Source organism: Clarias gariepinus, chromosome 7 (assembly GCF_024256425.1).
Source record: "Clarias gariepinus isolate MV-2021 ecotype Netherlands chromosome 7, CGAR_prim_01v2, whole genome shotgun sequence".
Taxonomy (NCBI): domain Eukaryota; kingdom Metazoa; phylum Chordata; class Actinopteri; order Siluriformes; family Clariidae; genus Clarias; species Clarias gariepinus.
Window position 1 is genome coordinate 12782692 of NC_071106.1, and position 12222 is coordinate 12794913.

Below are 12222 nucleotides of genomic sequence, written 5' to 3' on the forward strand. Positions count from 1 at the left end.
GAAATGCCTCTGGGTCGAATCCTCACCGAGTTTACTGGTATCTTAGAAGTTCATAAAGTAATGAAACGAGCTCAGCATAAAACAGCTAAACAGCTGCATTCATAAAATATACATCATGCAGATTTAGTATTAAATGTGAAGTAACTCTTATGTTCAGGACTGGATTATAAATCTGTAATTTTCAGAATTAAATGCTTATTCCTTGAACTGAGCAAAACGTATAATGTGTAGTTAGATACTTATCAACTTATCCATGAAATGAGAACCATAAAATTACTAAGATAAAACTTACTTCATGCAGGCAGTAGATCAAGCATGCAAAATCGACAGATAAGGATGATGAAGGATGAAATGAAAAGTATACATGAGTATTATAAAGAAAAATGATTATAAGAAAAAGCACAAACATACTGTACTCTACATGTTTTAAAGTTATTTATTATTTTTTATCTATTGTGTGTGATGTGTTGATGAGTTCACTTTTTGTATTCTGATTAGTTGCTGTACAAGGGGTGTTAAAGTCAAACCAGGACTGTTGATTGCACAGGATAACAGAAAAACTAAATAAAAAAAAAACACCTATTATTTTATTTTATATATTTATTTATTTCTTATGAGCTCCTTTAATGCCCAAACATTTGTAAATGGCTTGGCATGAGGTCAGGGCTATATTGGGGATGTGGCAATAACTCCTATCCGGGTTCCTTTAATGTGCAAGTGGTGTTCGTGAATGATTGCGGGTACAGTTTTCACAGACAGATGCATCTTATCTACAACTTAACGACAAATTGTCAGTCTATGTTTAATGCTCTGGCGTTCCAGTTTCTAAATGTTAATGGGAACGACTGCGGTGGATTCGGATAGAATCTTGATTCATGAACGTACAGCTTTTCAATTTTATCGCAAGTCACGATTTATCTTGAACGCACCTTGTATGTTTAATTTTACGCAACTTAACAAAATCTATTTTCTAAATTTTTCATTAGTCAAAATAACAAATGTTATTTGCATGTTGACTTACTACTTCAACTTAGTATTACAATGATAAATAACTTGCAAAAAGCTTTCACTTTTCACTCCAGATTAAATAGATATGTGTGCATTTATTTACCAGTATGTATTTTTACACATTTGTACACTTTTTACACTTTATAACAAAAACAAAACGGGAGTGAACCATATACTAAATGACAATAAATAATTATCATAGTTAATGTGGTTGTCAAAAGAGAATGAGACAAAAGTAAAAAAATAAAAATAATAATAATGTAGGGTAAATAAAGCACGAAAAATTATGTATTAAAGGGTGAAGAAAAGGTTTGAGGGGGTAAAAAAGGCACCTTAAAGGGGAATAGAAAATCAAAGAGAGTAAGTAAGCAGGCTGAGGCGAATAAGAAAGCAAGATGAATAATGAGAGACAGGCACAGCAAAGGGACGATTTCAAAGTGTTAAGGTCTAAAAACACACAGCGACATGTCAGCAACATGTTTTAATCCTTCCTAGGCCCCTTACTACATGCCGATTACACAAGAGTGTGAGATTCATGTATGACACACAGTTCATGTATGACCTCATACTGTATGTATGCAATGCATGTTTCATTCACATAGTAAATTAGGATGGAATCGTGTATAAAAAGATTCAGGGAGGCGTGAAAAAAACGTAGATCATTATTTCGCAGGTCACAACAAATAAAGGCTTGGAGTGATCTTATCCATAGTAGCACTGATGATCTGTCCAGAAAAGTCCCAATGGAAAACGGTTCTGAATCAAACATGCATACTACAGATAATGCTTTCAGATCTATACATTGATAGAACGTTTTGTTAACATTCAGTCTAAAATATAACCATGCGGAATGTCCCAGCTAGTTAGAAATGACCTACAAACCACAAGGATTTGTTTAAAGGAACAATTAGTCCAGCCTCCCTTCACTTCCCTTATGTCCCACCCAAATCCCTGTAGAATATAATGTACGTAATAACAATATATGTTACTGTGATTAAATGTTACAGATATAGCCCAGATCTAGATAAGATATACCCTTTCATCATGAATTGTTCAAAGCTTTAAAGTCTCTTTGTTGGTTTAAATCTATATCTGTATTCATGCTAGATAAGAACAGGCTTGATTCTGTAAACCAGACAGAGTGTTAATGAGCGCACTGAATGGGTGAACATAAAATGGGTATAATTACTGTTCATGGAGACGGAGATGAAAATACGTCTGCGATGAGATCATTAGCGAACTGATCAACTGTACAAAACACCATGGTGCGAACAGCAGAAAGGGGGAAAAAAAACTTTTCATCTCCTTCTTAATTAACATTGACTCGACAGCCCCGTTTCAATAACTGCAAAATAGCAAGTACTCATTTAAAAAGCGAACAAATGTAAAAAGATTATGTAAGAAATAAAACACAACAGGGAGTGGACTTATATGCAAATCTGCAGTGATTTATGCTTTGAGGAACTCCAGTACAAAGCAAACCGTCATCTCAAAGTTGCTCATTTTCCTTTGACAGCTGTGCTTTTCCTTTATACCAGAGCAATTATGACCGCCATTAGCTTTAAGTATTAAGTAAAGAAAGACACATTACTTTTAGGAGTTACTAGATATGTTTGTTATGGAACATCCACTAAAGTTTAGTTCCCATTATAAATTTCATTATTAACAGCTACTATCAGTTGTTCCCTCACCACCTCTCTCTCTCTCTCGCTTTCTCTCTCTCACACACACCCACCCACGGCTAATTAGACAGTAAGAAAAATAGGCTGACACTGAATAAAGTAAAAAAAAATAAAAATGCTGACACTGAATAAAGTTTTGCTTTGAAAATGTTAAAGACGAACAAGAACATCCATACATTTTTTGGTAATAAATAAATAAATAAATATTCAGAGTATGTGCTATACACAACCCCGTGAATACTGCATTACAACAAGGACTTTAAATTAAAGCATGCAGAACATTCGTCAGAGCTTCTGTTATAAAAATATAGCCAACCCCTTCTGAACCGTTCAGAATAAAGATCTGTCCTGTCATACACTGTTATACATTTCTCGTTGTTTTTGTTGTCACAGAATGCCTACATTCTTGAAATGACGATTTATTTCCAAATATTTCTTAAATATTTTTTGTTTATTCGAAGCGGGAACTAAAAGGCAATTATGCTGGACTAACAAATACATGATGTAACTGTAGCCCAAAGCTCTAGCTAAAGAAGGTAGGACTAAAGCAGTGTTTGATGTCCTACAAAGGGAAGGATAACAGGGCCAAAAAACTAGGAGGTTTGTATTCTAGTGTTGCATCATATCTTAGCAGGCACAGTCCACACTATGCATTCATTTACACTGCATTTTGTTTTTTTCTACTCCAGATAACTACATCATTATTGGCACACTTTGTGAAAAAAAAATGTATAAAAATTGCAACCTTTTTTATTATTCTAAAAATCTGTTAAAAATGCTTACTATCTACGTATACAAAGACCTCAAAGTAAATTGATCCTCCATCAGGTGCACATATATTTTTTATCAACCAAAAATCCTAATAGTCATAACATTATTTAGAATACTAAACCGGCCACAAAGAAAGCCTTTGTAAAGTAAGCCAAAGACATTACTGTAAAATATGGGGGCTACAAGTCAACCTGGGGCTTGATGTAATGAAATTTCTCGTGAATGACATTTACAGAAAACTTCAAGCACAGTACGATGATGAGACTCTTCTCAGCCACAGTAAAACATTAAAATGGTGCCAACATTTTTTTTTTATCCCAGCTGAGGTGGCTTGGAGTGTATGGCAGTCATTCCCATTAACATTCATTGAGTGAGTGGTAGGCCTGAACCTTAAAAATCGATGGTTAACTTGTCACAAACTTGAGACGTATCTGCCTGTGGGAACTCTACACACAATCGTCCACTCTACACACAATCATCAGCTCCACATTACAGGAACTCAGCACGGAGTTATCATTACATCGCCCATACAGTCCTGACCTCGCTCCAAGCCATTTTCACATGTTTGGGACATTCAAGGAGTTCCTGGGAGGCCAGAGTTTCAAACATAAAACAGTCAGTCTGATCAGGCTCTGATGTACTGATGTTTCTGATGAAACTTTCTTCCTTGATACAGTAGTATCCAAGCACTAGTGAAACACTGGGATAAGTGCTTTAGTGCAGCAGGGGATTATATAGAGAAATAATAAGTAATTTTTCACTCTTATAATTGTGTCCTGTTATTCTGCACAATCGAAAGTCCCAGTATCAATAAGCTCTTGAGATGTATTCATGGAGATTTCTGGGTGAATTAGATTTTTAAATTTAGTTACCTTTTAAGTCATAAAACGCCAATTATCAGCCAAGACGTTGTTGCAGGACACAAAATTTACAGGCCAACTCAGTTTCCATATTTAAACAATATTGATGGTACAAATAGTTTAAAAACTTTCTCAATGGAACCCAAATCTTTACCCTTAACTTGTCAGCTCAACACAACTGGTAGGCTCTTATTCCCTGGCTTTACAATTCACTCACTCACTCATCGTCTATATGGCTTTATGTAGATATATGTATATAGATATGTGGATATATGTATTTATTAGGTGCACTAAATTCGTATTCATTTCTTACATTTTTTTTCATACTTGCACAATATTTATATATTTGTGAATACATTTACTGTACCTTTTCATATGAATATTTGTTTATGTGCATATTTATTTTATATAATTGTGCACCATTATTGCTTGTGAAGCTTGCACACAAGAATTTCACTCACATGTACTGTGTACCGGTGTACTAGTAACATGATGTGACAATAAAAGTGATTTGATTTGATTTATCTTGTATACAGGGTCGTGGGGGGCCCATAGCCTATCCCAGACTTAGAGCAAGAGGCTGGGTACACTATGTATAGGGTTCCAATCCATCGCATGGCACACACACACACACACACACACACACACTCATTTACTCAGTTTGAAAAATTTGGGAACTTTTAGACTAATCTTCATGTTTTTGGACTGTGGGAGGAAACTGGAGTACTCAGAGGAAACCCACCAAGCAAAAAACCCCATGCACGCAGACAGGAATCAAACCCTTGACCCTGGAGGTGCAAGGCAACCGTGCTACCCACTAAGCCCCAGTTCCACCATGGCTCTACCAATTTTATTTAATTATAGGTGTGGCCTAAATAAATAAATAATAAAAAGACAAAAAAAATAAATCATATTTGTCAAATACATTATCTGTGTTTATTTTTTAGTTGCTCACAAAGTGTGCCAATAGTAATGGAATTGACTATTTTACCACACAATGGTCTACTGATATCTCACCTCATGGAATGTTATTGCATATTTGTTATTTAATCTGATATGACGATTATGCATCCTCCTCTAATGCAAGACATGAAAACACGCACGCACATACACACACAAACACACAAAAGTCATTCCTTTACAATTCTGATAAAACGAATCTGTATATCATTTAAACACTGAACTTGCATTGGGAACATCTAACAGCATGGAAACTATGATCCCAGTTTTACTATGTAGACACTAAAAAGTTGGACAGCTTTGAAGAGATGCCCATGCATAGTGTATAGCGGAGCGAAATGGCACCAAGAGATTGTAAGCCATTTCCATTTCATCAATATAAAATCAAAAGTGTCCCATAAAAACAGCTTTTCTCCAAACTTTCCTTAAAGTGCTGACTTCCTTGAAATTTTAGACAAATTCCTCCCCTGTGTTTTTCACTTCTGGACATGCATACAGCACTTTGAACTACTTCCAGTAAATGCATCAACCTCTGGTTGGTTGAGGCGTTTGTGCTTGCATATCCGCACTGCTCAAGGTCAAGTATAGCGTCCATGCTTCAGGGATTCAGTCCATGCCTGTGTGTCTTACTCAATTAGTGTGCAAATGCTGCGGCCATATTGGGTCACGGCAAATCATTCGAGATCAAGCCTTCAGAACTGATCAGAGATGGCTCCTGGGAAAAAAATGTAAACACTTCTGAACTCCTGGCCTGCGGCTGACATGGGACTCTGCTGGGAGAAGTTCACCTCCGTTGGACATGGTGACTTTAATAGCCTACATTTTATGAAGTAAATACTTACTTTAAAAGAATTTCTGATAGAGAGCTATGCATTGGTATTAAAGGTTATTTTAAAAAGGTACAGTATATGGTGCAGATGGATGTTGACGAAGGACGGAGAAAGGGCTTTTCCACGTCTTGGCTATTTTTGTTTAATCTACATGCTTGGGGGTATACATTTTGCAAGACATGAAAGTCTGTCATAACACTCAATTACATTAACTGAGTCTATGTGACACAGTTCAGTTTATTTGATTTGACTTGCTTGTGGGTTAAAGTTAATCCTTTCCATATATTTGACTTGGAGCATTGTTATTCTCCTATGAATTTCACAGCAAACATCACACTTTCCTGTGCATGCTGAATTATTTTGGCACCCCTGCACCATCTGCCATGCTTTCTCTGCCACACGTGGCTTCTGGAACTGAGGAATCTTGAATGTTTCAAATTCTCTCATAGGGTTAACACACACTCTAAGCTGTGATCATGATGCAAGTTTAAAGCACTGGAGGTGTAAACTATTTTCAGATCGCTCGCCATGTGTCAGTTTTTCCTCCTTACATTGTCCAGCTTAATAATTGGGCGGCGGTTTTCAGTGATGATGTGGTAAATACTCCTTTTACTACATCGGCACCGAAGATAAAAGGCTGCCCCACTTATCCTCGACATCATTCTTTCATGTATTTATGACATATGCTTCATTTCAATGTTCCTTAACACCCTGCATGTGCAGCGAAACACTACATACTGTAGCTATGGACTGATATGGACATGGCTGGGATCAATTGAGAATCATATATGCAAGTTCACTGTGAGTTTACCGTTTATTACTGCAGGCAATTGCAAACGTTGTGCACAGAAAGCATCCATCACTCAAAACATGTGCTCAGGAGCACTGATGGAGGTCTACCCAAGCCCTGATTATATATTCATGTGCTGAAAAGAAAGGGTAATGCATTCCAAACTCATGGCTGGGGTCTGAGATCAATATGGCAATAAGGCTGCTTGTCATAGGTGCTGAAAACCTTTTCGTTATTTACGAGTAAATGTAAAGAAATCAAATCTATTTTAAAAAAGAAAACGATGAAAAAAAAAAAAAAAGGGAAACGTCTGGGTTTTAATGCCCTGATTTATATGGTGACATATAAGACTATTCCTAAAGCTTGTTTTACATGCTAAAAAAAGATTTTAAATATAGTGGAAATGGAAAAAAAAATTGGAAAACAATAGCAAACAATATATAACTGTGAAAGACACAAAGAGCCCATTCAAAAATATGCTTTGCACCATAAAAAATGATTTGGCGCTATACAATGCGATGACGTGTACCTTAGGCTGGAGGTTCGGATGGAGCAGCACGTAGCCATTGGGATCAATCGCGAAATAATATCCATTGGGGCCGATCTGAGACAGACAGAAATAAGACAGAAAGATAAATGGTGAGAAGCACGTGCACTCAGGTGACAACCATTATAATGATAGACAACCATCGTAACCCAAATCGCCGGAGTCAGGGAGATTGTTTTAAAGTATTGTTTAATCCCGCTGAGCATCGGTACTGTCCAAGATCTCGACTCGGCGCAGGCCTTATCTGTCAATCACGTGTAAGCTATGTGTGCTAATCATCAGTGTCTGTTCATCTGGAAATGCTCCTCAGAGCTTAATGGAAAATCACAGCCATTTACAAATCAAGTCTTAAGTACAAGCAGATGCTTATGTAATGCATAATGTAAGCATAAAAAGCTTATGTCCTCTCCAGGGTGTGTCTGCTGAGAAAAGACAGAAGGAGGAAGGTCAGATAAGACCAGACCATAGAACAATAGACTATTCTTATGTAGTTATTTTAGTAATAAACACAGTTTATTGTAAAAGATAAGCACGCCTGCCAATATTTAATGATTTTTTATAGGATTACATTTGTTGTACTTGACTTTAGCTTTGTAGTTTTCAACAGGCTATCTATCTATCTATCTATCTATCTATCTATCTATAAAAGTAATGTTTTAAGGGAAAAAAATAGTAATTTGTGTGAGTTTGGATACATGCTGCTACTTCCTATTATCACAACCCATCCTGGCACTTTCTTTCCAAACTTAAATTGTACTGCTTGTGTCTTTGGTGAGTTCTATCTATCTAGCTATTTAGCTATCTAATTGGGTTATAATTATAAAAATCTGCACCAACAGATATTGCATACTTTCCTATCTGGATGGCTGGCTGGTGTGGGCAGTTCCAAAAAAAGTGATGAGCCAGACCGAGCATCTGATCTCACATGTGGAAGCTCTAAGACTAAAAGTTGATTGCCAGACAAGTTTGACTTGTGTGCCATGTGAAGCTTGTAATAAAGACAAAACTGTCTTGGTTATAAATGCAGTCAGGAAGTTGTAATTGGCTACACACGCAGACTTACTGCACGATGTCTGGCGTGTACTTTGGTATCTGCAAGCCTAGTGGTAAATCTAAGAATGCTTATAACATCACAGTGTTGACTTAATGCTTAATGACGCACAAGTATTATAAAAAAAAATAATAAAAAAGTTGGGTGTTTGTGCATTTCTTCTTCAAAAAGAAAAATATAAATGGCAGAAGCCCATTTAAACACCAACATCAATGTTACTGTGTGAACTATGTGAAAACTGTGCTCTGTTTTTCAGGTTCAAAACACATGTACCAGTAAGGACCAGCAAATACCACAGTGTTAATTTACATCAAGGAACGGCGGGACACGAAATGGCAAGCTATGTTAAGTTGGAAGTTGGCAGATGCACATCTCCTTCCTTTTACAGTGGCCCATTTACAGGGCCAATACAATCAGTTGCACTGTTTCACAGCATAGTTATACTCAGAGTTGGCAAAGCCACAAGAGACCTGGATCAGATAATACGAACCATGCACAACAGGATGGAAGTTATTCTGTTTATGTACAGACAGACAACTCACTGAGCAGTGAAGTAAAGAGACTGTGCAGAAACATACACCGCTTATGCCTTTGCATTCACTGAATTCAGTCCCAAAATGTTGCTAATCGTCCCACTGAATGGTTATACAGTACCTGTTCTTGACTTTGATGATGGACACTCCTGTGATGTCCACTATGCATCAAACTGGACATATTGTCATGGACTGCAACATTAAGGGTGTGGCCCCTGATATGTGGAAATACTCCTCCTGTTCTAAGGAAATGATCCATGAATACTCTAAGGGATATTTCATTCCAAAGGAAATCACTCTGTCAGCCCTCCACCCAGTCAGGTAATAAGGTAATAGCCCTTTATGAGAACAAAATATATCCGGAATTAGGCTAACATGACAATTTGAGAACTGAAATATCAAATGTCTGATTCGCATGCAAAATGTATATAAAAAAAAATAAGGGCTCTTTAACAGATATTATACATGTGGAGTTCATTCCTACCCATCTGACAGGATCCAATCACATCTAAGAGGGAACGAAATATGACCGCCTGCATATTTTTTAGTATTTTTTAGTATTACGTAGCTCAAATCACTCAAATCCTCACAACACTTGCTCATTTTTTTCATCAACTTTAGGAAAAACACGTTTCAATTACTGCCTAATATATCCTTCCCACTTTCAGGTGCCACTGTAACAAGATATTGGAACGGTAGCTACTGTGACAAGGACTAATATTGTGATGGCTAGACAACTGGGTCAGAGCAACTCCAAAACTCCAGCAGTTATGGGATGTTCAAAGTTTATAGTGATCAAGAGCTACAAAAGGGATCCACTGACTACAGGGGGATGCTTAGAGGAGTGAAGGCTTGTACAAAATAGCTCAAATTGTGGAAAAGGTTAAATCTGAATGCAAAAGAACAGTGTCAGACCACTTAATACTGGCCCTACACTATGTTAGGCTGGTTGGCATGATGTTATATCTGATCAGTGTAGAAGCTGAGAAGCCTCTACATTTACATAAATTCCTTTATACTGAGATGTTACGCTTAAGTGTAGAGATGTTGTTCACACTGTCAGCCATACCATTAACAACATTAACACAATAAAACTGATTATTATTTATACATCAGTAAACTGGCGAGAGGGTCATACAGTAGGTGCCCAAACAGGCCTCATGCCCCTGGGGACCAAAGGCAAGCCTGTCTGGTCCGATCCCAGAGAAAAGCCAATACAGCACACCTCACCAAAATAAAGTCAATGATGTCCACTATAGATAGGCCCCAAAATGCCCAGTATGCCCACTGTGCATGGGGCCCAGCAGACAAAAAACCCCAAGGCATCCAAACTTTCTATATCCCATTCCGACAGGACAATTAAGTCCAATCCACAAAGGGCTCCACCCTGCAAGCTACCCTGCCAGTGTTCTGGTGTCAGACACCACAGCATATACCCAGAGCCACGCCCTGAAGGTCCAGAGCTGACCCAGTGGCACAAGGAGAACCTACACAATACTGGGCCTTATGTTTTGCATTGTAATGTTAAGGTTTATCGGTGTGTGTACTGTTCAATGCACAACATATCTATTCGCTTGCATTACATATGCTCACCGTAAAGCGCGGTGTTAGTCTTTTAATATCGTCCAGAGACACATCCACTCCCATCACTCCTAGAATGAGCTGGTTCCCGTGCTAGATAAAAGAGTAAAGGAAATCATTATTCAGGGTTGCTCATGCAAATAACACATGAGTAGTGGGAGAGGGTGTTAAGATCTTAATACCTTATTAACACAATCAGCTAGATGTCACTAATGCTTTAGTGATCGATGTTTAACATTTAAAGTAACATCCTGATGGGAACAGGGAGTGCAGCTCATGCATAAGAAGGGTAATGCCTTGTACCGTTATAGCACTCGCGAGCATATTTACCATGATTCCACTGAGAGAACACTAAGCTCCTGAGCTGAGAAGTTTACACACATGCAGTTTACTTTGACCTATAACACTTCGTTAGAACATAATATTTACTTTCCACTACTGGGAATATCTTAATGTGCCTCAGCCGATTTCCCGAAAGGCTACTGTCCTGATGGTTACTATGCCTGGAGATAAAGGCATCTGCGTCACTAAGAGCAGTTATTTGTTACTAAAAGTAACAAATATCACACATTTCCAGAGACAAGGCTATTCATAGCTGTCTGGGTCAAGCGTAGCGTGCTGGTCTCTGTTTATTGATCTGAAATATCACAGAATTCGCCCTGCTTTAAGTTTTTAGAGCAGTTTCGAAAGGTCAGTAAGTTTACAGAGACCTGGATGCGTGAGCCGTTGTCTCTGGATTTGGTCTTGTTGAAGACAGGTAGAGTGCCAGTGATGACCAGACCCAACTCCTGAAGAGGTCAGAAACAACAGGTGCTGTAACAGGTCTAACAAACCTTATCAATCATTCTGTTGTCATTTTTATATTAAACATAAAAAATATATATATATATACGCACAATATAAATCAGAGTATAAAAACTGCACAATACCAAGGCGTCCAAGTAAACGTTAGTCCATTGCACCTCTTTGGAATTAGCCAAGACCATGGGTCTGCCCAGGACATCCAAATACTCCTGTAAGATTCGTAACATAACATGGGGATGTCAATATGTGACAAAATGTGGACAACCAAAATCAATTGTCATTAGAGAGATTCATGATGCGTGATGCACAAAACCTGTGTGTTTATGCGGATTGCTCCAATAGAAGGGATTTCATAGAAGTAACCTGAAATGAATCAGACATTAATTTATGAGAAACAATAAAAGATCCATGAGCATGCCTTGCTTTGTATCAAACATTGTGCAGCCTTTTTCCACCACTAGAGGGAAGTAATGATTTAACTACAACATATTATCTTTAAAGGCTACATGTGTACAGTCAGGACACAATGAAGCAGACAAACAAAGAAACAAATAAATGGATTTGCAGTATTAAAGAAAAAAAATCACTATAATCACTCACTCATTCATCTATATACCGCTCATCCTGTATACAAGGTTGCAGGAGACCTGGAGCCTATCCCAGGAGACATACTGGACAGTAGGGCATGAGGTGGGCTACACCCTGCACCGGGTGCCCATCCATCAAAAGGGACAAACACACATACACTATGGGCACTTTGGGAACGCCAATTAGCCTAATCTGCATGTCTTTGGACTGTGGGAGG

At 37.8% G+C, this 12222-nt stretch overlaps 1 protein-coding gene across 2 annotated transcripts in view; it reads right to left on the bottom strand.

Annotated features, from left to right (window-relative positions):
• LOC128527775 (voltage-dependent calcium channel subunit alpha-2/delta-1) overlaps positions 1-12222 on the bottom strand; it is a 132601-nt gene that overhangs the window by 34161 nt on the left and 86218 nt on the right. For both annotated transcript variants that reach the window (XM_053500348.1, XM_053500349.1), the window contains exons 14-18: positions 11731-11780; positions 11543-11626; positions 11324-11401; positions 10626-10706; positions 7431-7505 (exon numbers count right to left, since the gene is read on the bottom strand). In XM_053500348.1, coding sequence (XP_053356323.1) covers positions 7431-7505; positions 10626-10706; positions 11324-11401; positions 11543-11626; positions 11731-11780 — 368 coding nt within the window. The remainder of the gene's footprint in view (positions 1-7430; positions 7506-10625; positions 10707-11323; positions 11402-11542; positions 11627-11730; positions 11781-12222) is intronic.